The following is a 19,694-nucleotide window of genomic DNA, read 5'->3' as shown; positions in this document are numbered from 1 at the left end:
TCCAAAGGTGGAGTTAATGAATTGTTTTTGCTCTAATGTTTATTTTCCATTTCACCCATCACCCCAATCTTCATGTAAAATTATTTGATTCAAATTATCTGTGTAAATGTACAATATTCAGGCTCTTACCATTGGAGATCTGGTTGCCGTTCTCTACAGGGGCGGGGCTTGGAGAGTGTGGATGTGTGTGGTTGTTGGCGTTCTTGTCCTGTAGCTGCAGAGATGGTGAGGTGGGCGCAGAGCCACATTCTTCCCTCCCCGGCAGATTGATGTTAGAATTGAATCCTGGGAAGAATAGAGCCAAAGAAAAACACACTGCATGTCAGAGGACATTAGATACATGAAGTGTTTAGACTGAATAATGCATACTATTATAAGGTATTTGTGCAGTACAGTGTTGGGTGTAACAGTTAAAAGGTACAGTGCGTTACTGTAATCACAATACAGTTATCTGTCAAACAAATGTGTTGTTACTTGCTTTACATAAGTTGGTATTATTATCTGCATAATAGGTGAAGAGAAGAAAAAATCAAACATGTTGACAACAGTGATGCCATTCATTGTGCCCGCAGAGAGGCTCTTCAGCCTGAGACAGTCTTGTTCTGACTCCAAGGAGGAGCAGGTTATCTGATAATCAATTTGAGAGACTTCTCGTAATGAAGTATTACAGCTGCTTTAGTGATAAACATGTAAAATAAGCTTGACTAGTCTGCTAAAAAGCCATGGTGACTGAGTTTGGACTATTTAATGCCATTCATAAGCTGTTCAAACATTTTTTCCTTTTAAGTCTATCATCACACAGCCTAAAGGAGTTAGAAAGGCTTGTCCTTTTTATAGGCTTATTTATGTATTAGTTTGAGACAATTAATATTTGTACTCTGCAGTATTAGAAAGGACAGCGTTTTTTAAACATTGATATAGTGATATTTTGAAACAGTTATAGCCTGCTGCAGTACAGGCAGTACTTTAGTAAAGTAATGCATTACTCTTTTTAAATGTAAAAAGTAATACCTGACATTTTTTTGAGTAACGACCCCCATACTGGCCAGGTGTAGCTGTATTCTTGTCTGAGTATAAACGTTTAGAGTCATAGGACTTGGCTTTTACAAGCTGTACAGTGCAAGAAAAAAAGTTATCTTAACAAAAGAGAAAAAGGTGTGAAAGTTTGACAATTGGGAGAAAGAAAGAATTGTGATCTAGAAAGGAACCAGTGAGAGAGCAATGAAAAACGTGACTGTCTGTGGACAATAGGGGGAAACGGCAAGTAATCAATTGATACAGCAAACATTTAAATTACACTATGCAAGTATTTGTGGGGTACAACAAAATCCAAAATAGTGCTGGAAGTCTGTTTTTTTTCACAGGTAATATTGTAATTTTGTTAATCATCATGTGATAATTTCCAGTATCTTCTCTCCTTTTAGTCCCATCCCTTCTTTCCTGTCAGCGTTTTGAAAAAGTATTCATCCGCTCTGTCTGGTCGGAAGGTGACTCCACATGACCTGCCTCTGGCCCTGCTGCTGCTCCTCGGGGCTCACATGCTCTCACACTGAATGAGTAAGTGACTGTGTGTGCGTATGTGCATGAGAGTGTGAATGGGAATTTGTCAGCTGCTGTCCCACACTGAGAATGTGTGCCTCCTGGTTGCCCCATGGTCACAAGATGCCTAAATATAAACTTAGCAAGCTCTAGTATAGGTCCCACGAGGCAGATGTGTGTTTCAGAGGGACTAAAGGCCAGGTAGTAGCTCATGTGACGGCTGCATACTTTTGAGGAGTAAAAGTGAGTATTTAGATTTGTAAAATGAAGACTATAATGAGGGAGAAATAGACTTTTATCCAGTTTGGAGAAATCTTTATGTTGCAGTTCAGGCATGAGGTGTCTTATGACAGTGATTTCCTGAAGCCTGGCAGGACCACCTGCCCTCTTCCCCTGCCATTCCTGTGGTTTTCTCATTCCCTGAGGATGACGAAGGGGAGGAGGGTGAGGGAGATGCAGCTGCTCTTCATAGAGATATCTGGGATAGCAACTGTAACCCCTGGCCACTCCCACAGCGTCAGGTATCAAACTCAGTCACTAAACAGCCGAGAGGAACGGAAGTAGGCCATCCCGTTAAGCCCGTCGGCATCTCTCTGTGCTTTGATGTAAGCGCACCGCCTTGCTTTGCCCACTCAAAATAACAGCAAGGTTGTGAACCCCAGTGCCAGGTTCCCCTGTCACACACACTGTTTCCATGATTGCAGAGCTTTGCCTGCGCAGGTCCAGGTGCTGACATAGAGTTGAGCGTAATATGTCACGTGAGGCAAATGCGTCAGCGTGTGCACTTGCTCTCATACCGTCTCTTATAAGGAGTTCAGCTTCCTGCCCCTTGACCTTGTTTCGTTAATAGACGTATGACACAAGTGTGTCTCATATGAATCAAGCAGCCGTCAAGATGAGTGATTACTGTCACCAACTTTCACTTGATCGTAATTTTTCAACTGTTTGCGGTGTCCTGTTTGCTGTTACTGGGCAGTCTAGAACATGAATGAGCTGTTAAATATTTGATTCCCATCCTCATCATTCTTCTGCTCATGCATTATTAACCTAGCCACAACTAATACACTTGCAGGAAACAGACACTCAGATAAAAACATGGTGGGACAACACAGTTTCTACCTTCTCTGTGCTTTCTTAAGTTGCAGCATCAATGGGAAATTCACTTTCATAAAAGCACCACAAAGTAATCTTGGGTTTGAAACCTCTGACCTGAGCACCCTCCCATTTTATTGACTAAGTGTGACAAATACGTTTGGCCTCTTTTTGCAAAGGTCAACCTTTGCATCAATGTCACAGCATCTGTATGTGCTCTGCATGCATGTGTTGAGCTCCAGCACACACACAAAAATACCTAGATCATACTTACAGTGCAGTATGATGCTAAGTGGGCTACAGCAGCTAGCTCATTAGGTAACATGTTAGAAGGCAGCTGCTGGAGCCAAAGGCCACTAAACTGGAGACTGTAACAAATGAGCAGCCTCAAGTGGGCCAACAAGGGTGGCTGGCTACAACACCTGAAGCAATATAAGGAGTTTCTAAATGTAGAGAAGAGGGATTTATGAGGAAGGCTGTTGGGTGCTGGTCCATCTCACCTCACTACTGCTCAGAGCATGTGTGTGTCCACATGCACACAGACCCACAACCCACACAAAAACAGGGGGTTATTACTTACCTACAACCCTACACCACTCCTGCTGTACAGGAGGTAATCACCCAGCACCCAATAAATCATTTGGCACAGAGCCGGCTCCTACTTTGATCATGAACTCATCACCGTAGATAGAACACATAATGGACACGTGCACACTTGCCAACAAATGTGCGCACACAGACACACACACGCACACGCACACGCACACACAAACTGACATTCAGGTGGGTTGAATTGGACACAGTATGAAAAATTACAACAGAGCAAAGGCTAACTCACCGCCCCTACACATATATACCCACACACCAACAGGTTCACATATTGTTGGTTTGGCCTAATGTGGCTCAAGACTCAAAGACAGACCTTACAGCAAATGGACCATTTACCCATGAATGTGGATGCCTTTTAAAGGACAATTCACCCTAAAAGCAACAATACATATTGTCCCTCTTACACATAATGCTGTTTTTCAAGAGTATATTTTGTCTTTTTGTCTTTCTTTGATGTGACAGCTTCAGAATGAAATGAGGAGAGAGAGGGGATGACATGCAAAGGGCCATGAGCTGGAATCAAACCTATGGCTGTTAAGCACCTGCTCTACCAGGTGAAATAGTGGGCGCCCCACCTGTTGTGCAATTTATCAATCTTGTTTTGGTGAGAGTTACTACGTGTTGGTGATACTGACCGTAGAGATGTCTGCCTTCTCTTCTGTATAATGGCACTAGACGGCATTCAGCTTGTGGCACTCAAAGCACCAAAAAAGTAATTAAATACGTTTGAAAAACTCAACATCAATGTCTTTTACCACAAACCATGACACGGTTACTAAGATAATCCACAGATCTGTCTTTGAGAAGTTTCATGTAGAAACTACTTTCCTTCTTCCGAACTACAATGCCAACCGAATGACTGCACAGAATGCAGTGTGCATCTACTCATGGATGAGAGGCTTGTGCCGGTGACAACACAAGATGTGAACATTTACAGCGTCCTCCAAGGCTGAGTTGTAACATTTGCTATCTCAGTGGTGCTAGGTGATTTAGCAGTAAATGCAACTTTCCTTTTGCGTGGTGATACGGTTGGCAGGTGTAGTTCAGCAGAAAGAAAATAGTTCCTCCATGAAACCACTCACAACGAGGTCAGTGGATTATCTTGAGTAACTGGGTCATGATTTCTGGAAAGAGACATCGCTGTTGAGTTTTTCAAATGTGCTGGGGTTTTTTTTTTCTTTTTTTTCTTTGAGCACCACCACAAGCTGAGTGCCATCTAGTTCTATTGAACTTGAGAGAAGGCAGACATCTCCATGGCCAATATCTCCAAAAATCAGCAACTCACACCAAAACGAAATAGCACTACAGGTAAATATGTATTTCTGAATCTGGGATAAACTGTCCATTTAAAACAATGACCGAACGAAAAGGGAAGGTGTTCAAAACATTATATGTGCTGTGATTTCTCTGCTTTTGTTTCAGATATGTGTAATTGTGTGTATGTGTGTGTGTTACTGACAGACCTCCATCTCTCATCTTGCGGCCAGAGGTGGACTTCCTCAGTAGGCTGCGTCCTGAGCTGAACAGAGTGTTGAGCTCATCCAGCGGGCTGGTCAGGGGTCTGCCATTGGCTGGGTTGAACAGCAGGGGAGAGGAGGAGCACGAGTGTGCCCTCCGAGGCTCAGGACGGGACATCTTTACTGGGGAGTAGGGAGGTGGCTTCCCAAGTGGTTCCCCGCTTGCCCTTTGAGAAGATGAGGTTTTTGGGGTGTCCGAGCTCCCTGTGACGGATGCTGCTCGAGTCAGAGCCAGGAAGTTAGCCTCAGGCGGGAAGGGGAAATGTGAAGGAGGTCTGTAGGGTGGTGGTGGGGCATTAGGGGGAGGAGGTGGGGGTGGAGGGGTGAGTGGAGGTGTGGACTTCTTCTCTGGCATGAGGACAGTGAGGCTCGGGGAGGAGTCAGCCCTCTGACGAGCATACTGCGGGGACAGCGGGCTGTCTGGGCCAGTGGCATAGTTCAGGTTTGTCTCAAACACAGGCAGCTTCTTCACCTCGAGTGGGGTGAGGGGAGACTCATCTGAAGCAGGAGAGCAGGTGACGGGGGAGGGGGGGAACACCAGGAGAGGTGGACGGTGGGGAAGCAGGTTTGGGAAGGGAGCAGGGATCTCACAGCTGCCATCTTTGCCAAGCTGGGTTTTGGGAGCTCCACTATTGGACGTGCTCTGAGAGTGAGTGATGTCTACAGCAGCGGCCACCCCGGCTGTCATCCGTTTGGTCTCCCCGCTCTGAGGAGGAGATGCCCCTAATCCCACAAGGCCTAACCCTAGAGCCTCCAGTTTGGCTGCCTTGCTCACCACAGTGGTAGAAGTTGCACCATCTTCATGAGGAAAATACTTCATCTCCTCATAGACGGCCTCTGAGTCAGCCAGCTCTGGGCTATCAGGGGGCTCCTGGAGGCTCCGAGCCCGGGGCTGGGACCCCAACATCTCTATATACACGTCCTCCTCGTCTTGGCCCTGGAACAGGCTCAGTCCCACCCCGTGTGGAGCATCCAAAGATGCTGCTTTCTGCATCAAACCACCAAATCCTCCAAATCCCCCGGCACGGGACAGCAAGGCCAGCTTTACATCAGCGGGGCGCAGCTGGTGGATGCTGGGTGCTACAGCGTTGATCTCCTCATATGAGCCTGTCAGTTTAGTGTTGGGACTACGCTTTGGTTTGGGAGGTGGCACCTTCCTCATGGTTGTGTAGTCATCACTGTGTGGACGGGGCTTTGACAGGGCTGAGGAGATTATAAAAGAAACAGTTAAATACAAAGGAAGTCAAGGCATTAGAAGGATCAAGACGACAAAATATTTGTACTAGATTTGAAGAAATCTTCTCAAGGTGTTCTTGAAATATTGCGTTCATCAGCATGGGCCAGATAATTAGATGAACAGAGGTACATACGGACAACGCAAATACATAATGCCTCTGGCCTTAGTTATCGCCGGCGTGAAAGCATAAAAGCTAGGGGCTGATCCATATTTATTAGTATTTAATGAGATAGATAACCGATATTTGGAACCAATATGCATTTTTAATAAAAATAAAAAAACTTCTGTCAAAATTTTGAATTTGGAGTATAACAAACTTAAACTTTGTTTAAATGTCTTTAGTAAAGGTTTAATCGAAACTGAAGCTTTCAACATTATACACAACAAGTTCCCAGCACCTTTTTTTTTAATAAGGTTCAATGAAAATTTAAATAAAGAATGAAAAAGAAAGTAAAATAGTTCCCTGGGGTTTTACAGAATAACCCATGCTCCTGTGCATGTTCCTCCCATGCTGACACTTTCTTTGCTTGTATTGCAAACTGCCTTCCCTGGTGTTGGGTGTGTGTAATACGCACACTTTCAATTATTTGATACACTGATACAGATAATTGGCAAAATGCCAAATATTGGCTCCGAAAATCGGTTATTGATAATCTGTCTATCCCTTATAAAAACCCCCATCTGTTGTATATACTAAAAAGAAGAAGTGATGTACCTGCAGGGTCTGTGGGGGACAGCTGGGATTTAGGAGGGCTTCCAGCTGGTGAACCGTACCCCTCAGGAGTGGGGCTCTCTTTGGCTGCCATCGTCAACCCTGCGCTAACTGCTTCATAAGATGCACTCAGACGAGTGTTTGGGTCCCTCTTTGGTTTGGGAGGAGGCTGCTTCCGAGGAGAGGAGAGACCTCCCCCGCCTGCAGTGTCTTCGTTGGTATGAGCCACCTGCTGCAGGGCTGGCTTGATGGACGGACTGGCAGAGGAATGGGCCATGCTCTCCATGGCAAGGGGGATGGGTACTGAGCTGGAGCGAAAGTGGCGAATAACTCGACTTCCCCCGTTCACAGGACCCTCATAGACTTTCCCACATTTTTCCACAACCCTACAAATGAGAAGAATAACAGAAGTCATATTAAATACTTACTTTTCATAAAAGAAGAGTGTTGGGCACATTTTTTTTCCATCCAACAGTTTTGTGATCCAGATTGAATTAATGACATAATTCAGATCACCAGTATACTCAAACTCAATGTATGCCCACTTCAACTGTCAGGCCACAAATATGAGCTAAGGAGGCCAATTGGAGGACTGGAGACCAAACAGATTACGCTTTAAATCTAATCTCCTTGCAGTAATTTGATAACATCCAGTTTAATATTTCCTTTGCTAATCTGTGCGAGCCATCTGTTGGTTTCAGGACTGCAGGCTAGGGGTGCCCGAGCATGTGAAGGGGGGAGGCATTTTAAAAACCTGCAGAGAAATTAGGTGAGTTTGGGTGAATGTTAATCTCCTCTACAATACAGTGACTGCGACTCGTATCCCAGTCTGCCCACTGACACCCCTCCTCCTGTTCCAAGTCTCCCTGTGCTCCCGTCTCCTGTCCCAGCAGCAGATGTTACATGCACAAGGACACATAGAGGACACAGGCATCGTGTGTGTTTTTTTTCATAATTTTCAATGGAAAAAAATCAATTCAATAATTAAAATGTATCACAAAATATATAAATGCGGATTCGGTCTGTGCAGTGCGGAGACCTTTTACATTATTGTGTTTCAACTTTGGCCATTGCTCATTAAAATGAGATACTGTTCAGTAAAAGGGCTGCAACAAATGTAATGAAAATGAAATAAAATGAAATGAAAATGTCAGAAAATGGTAAAAAAAAATATCATTCATTGTTCCCCAAAGCCCAAGATGTCCTCAAATGTCTTGTTATGTTCACAAGCCAAAGATAGTAAGTTTCCTGTCATAGTGGTATAAAGAAGCAAGAAAGTTTTCACTTTTAAGAAGCTGGAATTAGAGAATTCTTACTTTTTTTACACTTAAAAAATCTCCAACCAATTAATCCATTTTCTAATCAGTGTGCGCTTAATCTAATAGCTGACAAGTAATTGATTAGTCGATTAATTGTTCTTTATCGCCCTATACTATACTGAGTCTTTTTGCCAGGTTCTTTAAAGCTTTATGTTTGTCCAAGATCATGTTTAGAAGCAAAACACGCACTGGATGTGTGATGTGTCTCTGAATTAAGTTATTTTGTCAGAAAGCCTTGAGACATTTGCACCAATCATTGTCAGCTGTCATTATTATGTAACAATGGTAATAATCAACAAAAATGGTAATGCTTCCTCTGCGGCAATAATAAGATGTTATTGAAATAATAAATGCATTTATTCTGCTGAATACTGTAGAAAGCCGAACATATATCACGTGGGAATCTACAGGTTTATTAAAGCTGAAATGCATAACACACAGTTCACTTATTACAATTAACAAGGTTGTCATTTTTCAAAATTAGGACAGTAATTAATCAAAATGAAGGTTATTCATTTAGCAACCCCTGTAAAGACCTTCTTATTGCCTTTTTTTTCTTAACCCTTTCTAACTTAGCTCTCCAGGATTGGTGCATTTTCTCCAGGCATGAGATGTTATATTAGAGTGAGGTGTGGTGGCGATAAGGATAGCGTTCCATAGGTGCAACACAATACTAATACAATCTGATAACACAACTCATTATCTGACTATCCATGATGAAACTTACAATTAAAAGCCTGCAGCGCGCTGGGATGCAATGACATTATTGATGAAAAAACACATCACGCACACATTAGCACACGCACATATTAGCACACGCACACATTAGTGCACGCACACATTAGTGCATGCACACACACACACACATTTATAAAGGCAAATGATTTCTTTATACAGTTATTCATCCTGAGAATGACAGAAGCTGCAGGTTGTTTTCTCCAGGCACAATAATCTAACAGTGACTACAAGGCCCTTGCATTGAGTGGTATGAATTATGTTGACATGAGCAATAAAGGCTCCATTTTAGTGAGAATAATAGTCTTGATTGGTTTTAATAAAAGTGGCAAGGTGCAAGTCTGTCACCCGAGCAACAATTTTTGGATGAAATGAAATTTTGGCGAGAACAAGGACACTTTCTAGCGGAAAAAAAATCAATATCTGCACATAAACAATGCTTGAATTTTCATGTATCTCTGCCTTCAGATGAGTCGTATGGATGTTTGCTAATTTACCTCCTGATAGGCTGATCCTCCTCCTTTCCCACCGGCTCGGGCCTCTCACCAAGTGGTGGGCTGCTTCCAAGGGTGTTGAGAAGGCTGTTGCCATGGCAGCGCAGGCGGTCGCTCTCTCGCGCGATGTCGGATGCATTTTGGATGACCAGCTGGTCGTAGGTTCGCAGCCCCATGTCCTCTGCCCCCTGCAGGAAACGCTGCACACTGCACTCTTCTTTCTGCTGTGATGACAGCCTGCGGTGAACGCGCTGTCTGGCCAGCCAGCCACGAACCACTGAGACATCAGGAAGAGGAGGGGAAGATGTAAGAGAAGTGTCAGAGTAACTCAGTTCAATCAATCAGTCACTGGCACTGCTAACAGAACACTCAGTCTAAAAGACAATATGGCCCATTTCCATAACCTATATTGTACATGCTCAATATGCCCCAATGTGAAACCACCGTTTTTTGTTTTGTTTTGTTGTTCACTTGTAATGTTAATCTGTGTCCTTTCTACTATCGCACTGTAATAAGAACAAGAAAATTGAATAAATATATGATAGAAAAATAGAAAATAGTGTCAGAGAAAGAAAGATGGATGAATCCGGAGAGAACAACATGGTTTGTTGGTTTGTTATTTTGGATATTACCTTTTTGGCAGGTGATGATCTTTTTATGAAGCTGGTAGCAGCGGTCGTTGAGCTGATCTGCCTGCCAGTATCTCAGAAACACCTTGCTGCTGCCCATCTACACACACAACACACACACGCAAGTCATTTGATCAAACGTATAAACAACCATCATCATTCAGCTTCTGGAGTCTGCCTGTCTTCTGTTGGACATCTCGGCAGAGTGTGGACTTGATGGGAGTGCAGTGATGTAGCCATGATGTATGATAATAGGTGGGTGTGGAGTTTGCATGTTGACACTGCATTCACTTCCTGGATCTAGAGGGCATTTGGGGGACGACAGAGGTCACTCCATACCAGGTGCACAGATCTGTGGGGGTGACATACTTCCACAGACACTATTCATTCCAACACACGCTACTTGTAGGAGTGGTGTGTGTGAGTGCGTGTAAAGCAGAGCCGTATGAAAAGGTATCTGCACGACATTGTGGAGGAGTGTGCATGCGTGTGTGAGGCGGGAGCTGATGTGACCTGTAGGGTCACACACTCAGACACAACAGCAGTCTGGCAGACAGGACAGAGAGGGGGGTGGACGGGTCCATGCTGCTGTGTGTGTGTGTGTGTGTGTGAGTGTGTGTGAGGAGAATGATGATGAGGTAGGACAGCTGGACAAATTGTCAAAGATTCCATGGGATCTTTCAAATGGAGGGTCAGGGATTAAGTGATTTGGCAAATCTTTTGTTATAGATTGAGACAGAAAAAGAGTAAAGACATAGACACGCAAACATACACACCTGCCATCCCTGGAGTTTGGACTGTTGCAGAACGGAGCGACATCTCTCTTCTGGTGACAGTTTCTTCTTGTCTCCCAAAGTCGGGACCACGAGGTCTTTATATCTGAGACACACAAAGAAAAACAGAGAACATCAGAGCTGAAGTGCTGAACTTAAAAAATTTAGGCGGGACATAGAAACACCCCCTCTCTTTCAGAAACAATGGGTCGAAAGGTCAGTGGGGTCATACGGCGGACCAGCCAAACAGCATCTGTTCCTATTGGTGTTGCCCAGGGCAACCGTTGCTATAAATGGTCAGCTGGATGGAGACAGTGGTTTGTTTGTGCCTGGGACAGTGGGGGGGGCGAAAGGGAGAGTGAACAAGAGAAATGTTGTCACAGAATCCTATCACAGATAATATGTATCTCTTTACATGCACATAACTGGATGTTTTTGTGTGCGGCATGAATTCTGACTGTGTAGACATGAATGAATGAGCAGCTTAACGATGACAGAAAGGGTAAATCTGCCTTGCTGAATAGCCAGACCAGATTAAAAAAAGGGAAATGCTATTTGCACCCAGGTGTCCACAACCAACATTTACATCCTTTAAACAGCCAATGTGGCTATTAACACCCGCGTGTATATTCCTGAATGTGCTAGCAAATTAGAAAAATGACGGTAAAGTGAACGGATCTCTTCATTTATTCTGCTTAAGTTTCGTATACAGAGTGCATTCAGCAGGTTTGTATCCTAAAAACTATAAACAATGAGACAGCTAAGCCTTAAAGTGATGAGAAAATGGGACAAAAAAATGACTTTTAACTAATGTGTGGAGCAGGAACAAATTTTGACCCTAAGGTCTTCATTAGGGTGCACCCTGGGTCAAAACCAGCCAGTGTCTTAGGTGTTTTAATGCAAGTAGCCATGCTTTAAATAAAGTTTTTTTTTAAAAAAACTTAATCCAAGTGCATTTGTTTCTGTTCCACGCATGCCTGAGGTGTTTTTTCGTCTCCCGTGCTGACCGTTTTCCTCAAGAGCACCCGTGGTTTTTTTTTTTTTGAGTTTCATCTGATAAAGACAGTCTTCACACCACAACGTTGTTTTCACAAATTTAAAAAGCCACTGTTAACTCATATGGGACCCAAACCCAAGTCTCTTGTGTCACTGTTTATTTGACATTACCTGACTTTCTGGCAATACATTTGTGAGTTTTTTTTCTTGTAAATTACCGCTCTAACCTCAGAGAATACGCTCCAAAAAAAGAAATGTGACTGGAATAAAAACAAAACGTTATTATTAGCCTCAAATACATAAGTGTAAACATAACTGTACTGAAGAAAACATTCAATGTAGCTGAAATGGTATAACTGGCTGCAGTGCTAAGACAGCAAGGATATCACTAAAATTAAGTTATGGGAAAAATATACAAATAAATTTACACTCACTGTTGAATAGCAACAAAAGGGACCTTACTGTTACTATACAATATGACTATTTTAATCTAAGATAAAGGTGGAGTCACAGGGCACACAATAAATACGCTGGGCTTTTTTCATAGCAGACATGTTGACTTGACACGTTAGGAAAAGCACAGGTGTTACTCATAACATTAGCAACGGCTCTGTTCTATTCAAGTGTCCCAGTGAGTCATGAGAGTGTGACAGTGAGCCAGCATGAACAATATGAGGACCATGAAACTAAAGCAGCTGAATGGAATTAATTTATTCATTTTTTTATTTTCACCTGCGCTTTTCTTACTGTGACATGTCAAAGCTTTTTTTTTTATGTAAAAGCCTTATTCAATACTTATTACACACGAACACTTACAATACAAACATTACAAATTATTAATCATAAAGTATGGCATCATATTTCCCTGCTGTATAACTTAATGCATATCCTGCTGCTTTCATGACAGAAATGAAACAATAGGTATAATCAACAATAGATTTCACATTTACTTATTTTGCATGTGCAAGAACTGGATAAAGACAGTAAGTAAATTTCAGAGCTCACAGAGCAGAAGACATAAATGCGTATTTTTAAGACAATATATTGAGAGTTTAACCTTGTATTTCTGTTTGAGACCTGAAGGTAAATATGAATTGTTTATCTGAAAACAGTGTTTCCCTGATATTTTACAAAAAATCAAATAAAGCTATGTTCAGCTGTGAGGAGGTTCATGATGTCAGTAGCTGACATGGCTGGTACAAGTGCAACCCAATCAGATCAATATTCTTGGGTACCCCCACTTTTCCAGTCCTACATTTGTCTTTGCCATGTCACATCGTAACTACTGCAACTTTTGTAAAACCTTTTAGACATCAATGGTTATGTAGAATATTTAAAAGTATATTATGTAGTATATGCACAGATTGGTACTAAATTATTACATTTTCTAAATTAAATGAATGAATATCTGCTAAGTAAATACACAAAACCCTCAAAATTCATATCAGTTCAACAGTGCATTTTGTCAGTCAGAGTCCAGCTCTCACCTGGCAGCTGATGATGTCACACGTTTGAAGAGGAAAATATAACAAGCAGATGGCTGAAAGCATAAACCACTTGTGTTGTCAATAGTCAGTAAGTAAGTGCACATGAATGTGGATGTGTTTGATTTGCAGGAGTGGGGTCTGTCTGAACTCTCCCTCACCCTCTCTCTGTATGGTAATACCAGTCCTGCAGACAGCACACGCCGTCCCCTTGGGCCCATAAAACACAAAGGAACTCTGTAAACCCATGACCTCCCCTATGAGGATATGAAAACCATCGATGGTCCCCGCTTTTACAAGACCCAAGGGGGCTTCATGTGGAGTCAAAGACGTGAAATAACGCCTTTGATAAGAGTTTAAATGGAAGCCTACAGGGTGCTAACGTGGCTCTCTGTGACCAACAGGCCATCAGATCACTAGAGACCGTCACAAAGGTGCTAAAGGCAAAGCAGCCTGAATTTAAACATTCCTTCCTCTCTGAGGCTGCTCCTGTGTCACATTTTCAAACCGTATTGGCTTTGTTTAGTCTTAGATTTTCATCCCAGTGATTTAAAATGATGGATACTATTCTGTGGGTAACTTAATTATCTACAACTACATGTGTGTCTCTATCTACCAGTAGGAGGTAAGGAGGACCCAAATGGAACTGATCATATAGAAAACATAACTTATACACTTGTGCATTTGTGACATGCTCTATGAATACTGATGCCTCTTTCTCATCCACTTTGTACCAATGAAGAACTGAGGAAAGAAACAAGGTTCAAGTGGTCATATTTGACCTTACACATCGGTGGAAAATAAATCCGGCCACAAAACACATAGTGTATCATAAAAGACAAATAAAAGCAACAGTAAAATAGATTTCCTCATAAATCACTCCGGTTACCAGGACAATAATGTAATTTGCTTCAGGCGAGCTACTATGACTTAGTGAAGTGACCTGCGTGGTTCCAGTGTGCAAGCGTGTGTTTGTGTGGACACACTGGTGTGCTTGTGTTCACAAGAATATAGCAACCTTAAGATTAATGGTTGATTTATTGTGCTGTCATTTTGATTAGTCAAGGCCTGGGCTCTGTTTTGAAAGAGTGACAAATGGAGAAAGAAAAAGAAACGGGACAAAATTGCAATAGTATGTGCGCACATGAGAGAAACAGGCGAAGGGAAAAAGGAAAGATAAAGGCTGAAATGAAGAGACTGAAAGGATTAAAGAAATAAAAGAAAATGTTGAGGTCAAGAAGATGAAAGAAAAAATGACAGTTCAGAAAAGAAAGCATGTGAGGAGAGGATAAGAAATTGAGTGAGAGAAAGCTCTGTGAAGACAGCAGTGTAGTCCACCCCCACTCTGCAGCAGCTCCCTGCCTGGCCAAGGCTGTGTTCATTCATTGGCCATGTCTAAACCCAGTGGAGGAGAGAGAGAGAGAGAGAGATATGAATGGCACTTGGACTGGGCTGACTGGTGTCTTTGTGAGTGGCAGCCACTCAAATTAAGCATGGTCTTAATGTATAAACAGCAGAATGGGGACACACGTCAGACAAAGGCAGACTCAAAAGGTCCATTTGTATGAACACTAAACATTCATATGCAATGCACACATACCAGTGCTGGGCAGTATTTCCTTGCTTTGTAAAGTGTAACAATAATTTGATTACTATTTTAGTAACAAGTAGGACTATGATTCAATATTCAGTAATGACACCTTTGAAACCTGCGAAAATTGGCTTAATTTCTTAAAAAAAAAAAAAAAAAAAAGCATAGGAAGGCAATGAGCAACAAAAGAAATAACCCAAAAAATATTGTTAAGCATTTTTATTTTTCCTGGTAATTTTCTCAAGCGTTTTTCTTGCAATTTATGAAACATTTCTTACCAAGTTGCTTATTGCCTTTTTCCCCATGTTTTTAATAACATTTTAAATTGTATTTAATTTATTTTTAATATATGATTTAAAGAAATCACACCAATTTGCTCAGGGTTCAGAGGTTTAAATGACTGTGATATGCATCTGGAGCAGCACAATAAAAGTGATGTCATTCTAGGTTTCAAAGGGTTAAACTACAGTTTCTACATCGAATAAGATCGTGTTGTTTCAACATTTTAAAGATTCTGCGTGTTTGCTGTTCTATCAGTCAGTGAATGGAAATGCTGACATTTAAAGTTATTACTTTTTCAATGTAATGAAAATGTAATGAGTAATTTCTGAGTTACATTTTTGAAGAAGCTTCCCAAACATCGACAGTCTCTGTATTGTATTGCCTAGTGCTGTGCATCCAAAACATGAAACAGTCCGTTGCTGGGAGTGCTGAGGGCTGTACAAATCCACAATTCCTCCAGTGCACAAGGGTCCTCAAGCCAGCTTTCTGCACTTCAACAATTTAATTTTCCCAATGTATTGCAATAGGGATGGACAGTTGTATTTTTAACAAAACAAGCTCATTACGAATGTGTAAAACAATTACTGTTCTAAAATGCAACTTGAGTTGCGTAGGCTTAAAATAATGTTCAACCACATCATGACAAAGAAATATGTAGAAATGTCAGCTATAGAGATATTAAAAATGCAAAAGAAGCTTATGAATGAGATTAATATCTTGTTATCTGCAGGGACAGATAAGCAGACACTGTGTACTTCATTGTAGTTGTCACTCAAACATTTCCATAGTAACCAGTGAAAGAGACATGAGGCCCTTTAAATGGCTGTTTAGACTCCCTGGCGAAGGTGATGTGATGACGGTGAACACATCACAATATATATGACTTAAGTCCATGACAGCTTAGTCTGCAAGTCCAGAGCGATGACATTTAGATTCAGCCATTTTATCCTCTTTAGTTAAACACATACATGTGGAACTTCTACAAACCTCAAGTGATATTTTTCTATTCTTTGTTAATTTTGATTGCACTATAAAGCTAATAATAATAGTGGGCTTATATCACATTAAACAGATTCATCTTCCTCATTTTGTCACAACTGCTCTCCTAGGTCATTTGCACTGGTGGATTAGACTCCTGCTAGTGGGGACCTGAAAGCCTCTGATTGCCTTAATTCAATCAATACATTGTACGGGATATACTATGCTCTATATTTTATTTATCCTTTCTCATATATTCCACGCCATTCGACCGCCAGATCACCAATCCTGCCTCTACAAGTCAAGACATGTATGCTGTTTGACACAGTATAGACATCTGCGCTGCAGCAGTTAGTTGCTGATTGACAATAGCTACCGCTCTTCCAGGGCCCTCAACGCTCAGCCATCCAAGTATATCAATTAAAGAATAAAAGTCTCATTCATGGTCTTCTTACTCACCAGGACATACCCAGCCTGAGCTACCACATTATGGCAGCAGCGAGCATCTGCTTGCCAGACTTCCTGAGGCTTTGCGGCAGATCTACAGAATATAACTTATCCAGTTATAGAACAAGAGATAGCACAGCATCTGTATACTCTACAATAACACAGCAATACAGTTGCTGGGTTTACTGAATGGATGGAGAGCAAACACCCTTTCCAGTGTTACCATCAGTGATTGCAGAAAAGATAAAAACAAGCTGACTTCTCTGGAACAGCTGAGGGATCCAGAGGAGGTAAATATTTGCCCATAAATGTTGACGACGACTCCCTGACGGAGTTAAACTCACTACTCTACCTTCAGATAGTGGTCTGCTCTCCTTCCCCAGTACACTCTTGAATTTGGTGAAGCACATGGAAATTGGAATCGCCTTGCTGTCCAGCTAGGAAACACAATTTACTGGCTATGAAAGGGATATGGTCTTCACTGACTTTCAAGACAACCTTACTAAGCATCCAGCAAAAAATCAGACCTGACAAAGAAGTTAAGTTTCCTCTTTTAAATCAGCATTGAATGCCATCTACTAAGATCCCACAAAGGAATCCACTGCACCAGTATTCCTCTTTCATAGATTCAAAGTGGCAGGTGACCAGTTTGACAATTCCCATGACATGAAATGTCGGAAATTCCTTTCAACTGACTCCAAAACTGGGTAATTGTCCATGCTAATGATGGCAATTTATTGCACAATCCCAACACTGAATGGTCAGCTTGTAAAATAGAGGACCAAGTCCTAAGTGTCAACTTACCTCCCACAACTTTTAACCCTAAGACTATTCACAGTATGTTTGTTGCTTAATCACACCCTGTCAACCAGACGAAAGTTACATCTCATTACAACAACCTGCAGAGAGTGGCAAAAAGAGAAAAAGAGAGCAAGCATCCCAACACCACATCGCATGTTTGACTATGTACTTCTCCTCTAGTAAATGAAAACATCAAAGAGGCGCTTATCATAGGATTCATACATACATCCACTTCACAACCAGAGCTTTTTTCTTCTTTGTATGAAAAAAATGTGTTTTTTTGGCCCATTTAAAGACTACCCTCCTATATATGACATCTCTGAACTGTTTCCCTATGCTAGCTTTAGATTTTGGGAGATGAGTGGAAGTCATTTCCTTTGCTGATGATTGACAAATGCTCATCTCTGTAGGGTATCCTCATACCCTAATAGTTAAGGAGCATACCACACAATCACAGTGTCTGTGATTTGATTGCAACCAGGGACCGTTGCTGCATGTCATACTCTGCATCAATACTATTAATACAAATACAATACAATAATACAGTCCGGTCCAATAATGACAGAAATGTTTTCAAAACGTGACGACTAAATTTCATTGCACCTTAAAAAATGTTAGCATTGGAGTCTGGCTCTGAAGAGAGCATAGATAAGTTTCATTTTCAAGTTCTGTTTTAAATAGGAAGGTTTTCTCAAAAATGATTGGGTTTGGTTAGTTATGAGAATAACACTGAGGCTATCCTGCACAAGTTATGCAAGAGTTTGTTAACTGATGTTTGGATTCCTTTACAAATTCAAGGTAACATGGTAAAACCAAATGATATACAAATGGAAATTTTGTGGGGTGGGGTATTCCTTTCTGATGGAGTGAACTGAGATTTAAAAAATAACAGAGGCAATGCTACACTTTTGCTTAATTTTAAACATACCCTGACCAGACCTTTTTAACCATATATTCTTGACAAGGATATGTAAGATGGGAGATTGGAGCTTTTCTGTCTCTCTGCTCTTCCACTGGCAACAAGCTCTATCAACACGCGATGCAAAGAAACAGCTTTAACTTAGCTGCATGAGACTGATAGTACAACCAAAATCACCTCAACCTATATCTAACCAATTCAATGGAAATGCTCACACTATTGCCCTCACACAGTTTGGTTTATGCTCAGTGTAGCAATGGTTAAGTTTCCATTCTCTGGCAACCAGCTGGTCTGCTTGATGCTCTGTTATCTGCTGGTCACACCCATTGCTAGCACATATTATCATACGACACACACAGACAGACGCACACACGGCTTAAGTAACAGCTTTCACAAACCCTCACCAGGAATCTTTCAATTACAGCTTGAACAATGCGAGCGTCGGCTCTACAAGGTATATCCATCAGAAACACAAGGGAGCTGGCGGCAGCTTATAGACAAACAACACTACAATCTATACTGGATTCATTTCACCATTTGACATGGTTCTCCAGATCCAATTCCATGTTCAAATTTTCCCTCATGAAAGCCTATTATATATGAGTTTCAGTGGTGTATGTTTGATGAGAAAATATTAAGTGTCAGACAAGGAATGTAGCACACTTCAACCTCATGGGTTATCATTTTCGCACACATTGTTCATCCTGTGAACACTTGCATGTTTTTTAGTCATTATTTCGACACTCGATCCTCAATGTTTTAAATACTGTACAGTTATTTTCCTTTCTATTTTATATGCATGATTTTTGACTTTTGCAGTACTTATATTCTGACCTTTAAACATCTAAATAGCAAGGCAAATCCTCTTATGTGAAAACCTACTTGGCAATAAACCTGCTTCTGATCTTTAAGTATACTCTGCAATGCCTTGGTAGCAGCTTTCTCTTTTCCTAATTTTGTATCCTTTTTATGGTTACATGTTACTTATCAGTACAATGAAAAAAAATAATTCAACGTGGAATGTGGCCAGAAACCCTTACAGGGAACTTTTTATGCTTTTCCTTATTTTTGTTGTAAACAGTACATAATGTTGCTCTCAATGTTCATATTAAACGTTTTGAAATTTTCAAATAATGAGGTAAACCTACCAAGAAGTAACCCTTTGAGCAAAAACGTCAGGCTTCAGACCATTCCAAAACATCTGTTTCCAACATTTGATTTTTCATGGTGGAAAGCTAACCTAAACCTAACTTAACCAAAACTAAACTAAAAGTATGAACCTGAAAATTAGCATATAGGTCACCTTTAAGTTCACAAAATTAAAAGTGTGAGTCATAGCATTTGTTTTTCATTGCCTATGACTAATGTACAGTTACAAGTAGCCTTTTTGCTTTAGATAGTGACAGTAATAACAATGATCTTGATTTAGCGTACTTTCTCTTGTGGAACGTTTGGGACACGTGACTACATTTTGTGTGTGTGTACTTAAGTGTGTGTGTGTGTGAGAGAGAGAGAGAGAGAGAGAAAGAGAGAGAGAGAG

The 19,694-nt window shown here is 41.3% G+C and overlaps 1 protein-coding gene across 1 annotated transcript in view; it reads right to left on the bottom strand.

The window, feature by feature from the left end:
• The window catches only part of myo16 (myosin XVI), a 128,273-nt gene that overhangs the window by 17,196 nt on the left and 91,383 nt on the right, over positions 1–19,694 (bottom strand). Inside the window, exons 28-33 of the mRNA XM_042494942.1 lie at positions 10,660–10,762; positions 9,887–9,983; positions 9,258–9,531; positions 6,710–7,092; positions 4,704–5,960; positions 130–285 (exon numbers count right to left, since the gene is read on the bottom strand). Of these exons, the coding sequence (XP_042350876.1) occupies positions 130–285; positions 4,704–5,960; positions 6,710–7,092; positions 9,258–9,531; positions 9,887–9,983; positions 10,660–10,762 (2,270 nt within the window). The remainder of the gene's footprint in view (positions 1–129; positions 286–4,703; positions 5,961–6,709; positions 7,093–9,257; positions 9,532–9,886; positions 9,984–10,659; positions 10,763–19,694) is intronic.

The sequence above is a fragment of the Plectropomus leopardus genome, chromosome 10 (assembly GCF_008729295.1).
Source record: "Plectropomus leopardus isolate mb chromosome 10, YSFRI_Pleo_2.0, whole genome shotgun sequence".
In the NCBI taxonomy this organism is placed as follows: domain Eukaryota; kingdom Metazoa; phylum Chordata; class Actinopteri; order Perciformes; family Serranidae; genus Plectropomus; species Plectropomus leopardus.
The sequence above is the reverse complement of the archived record's forward strand: the minus strand, read 5'-3'. Positions and strand labels throughout refer to the sequence as shown.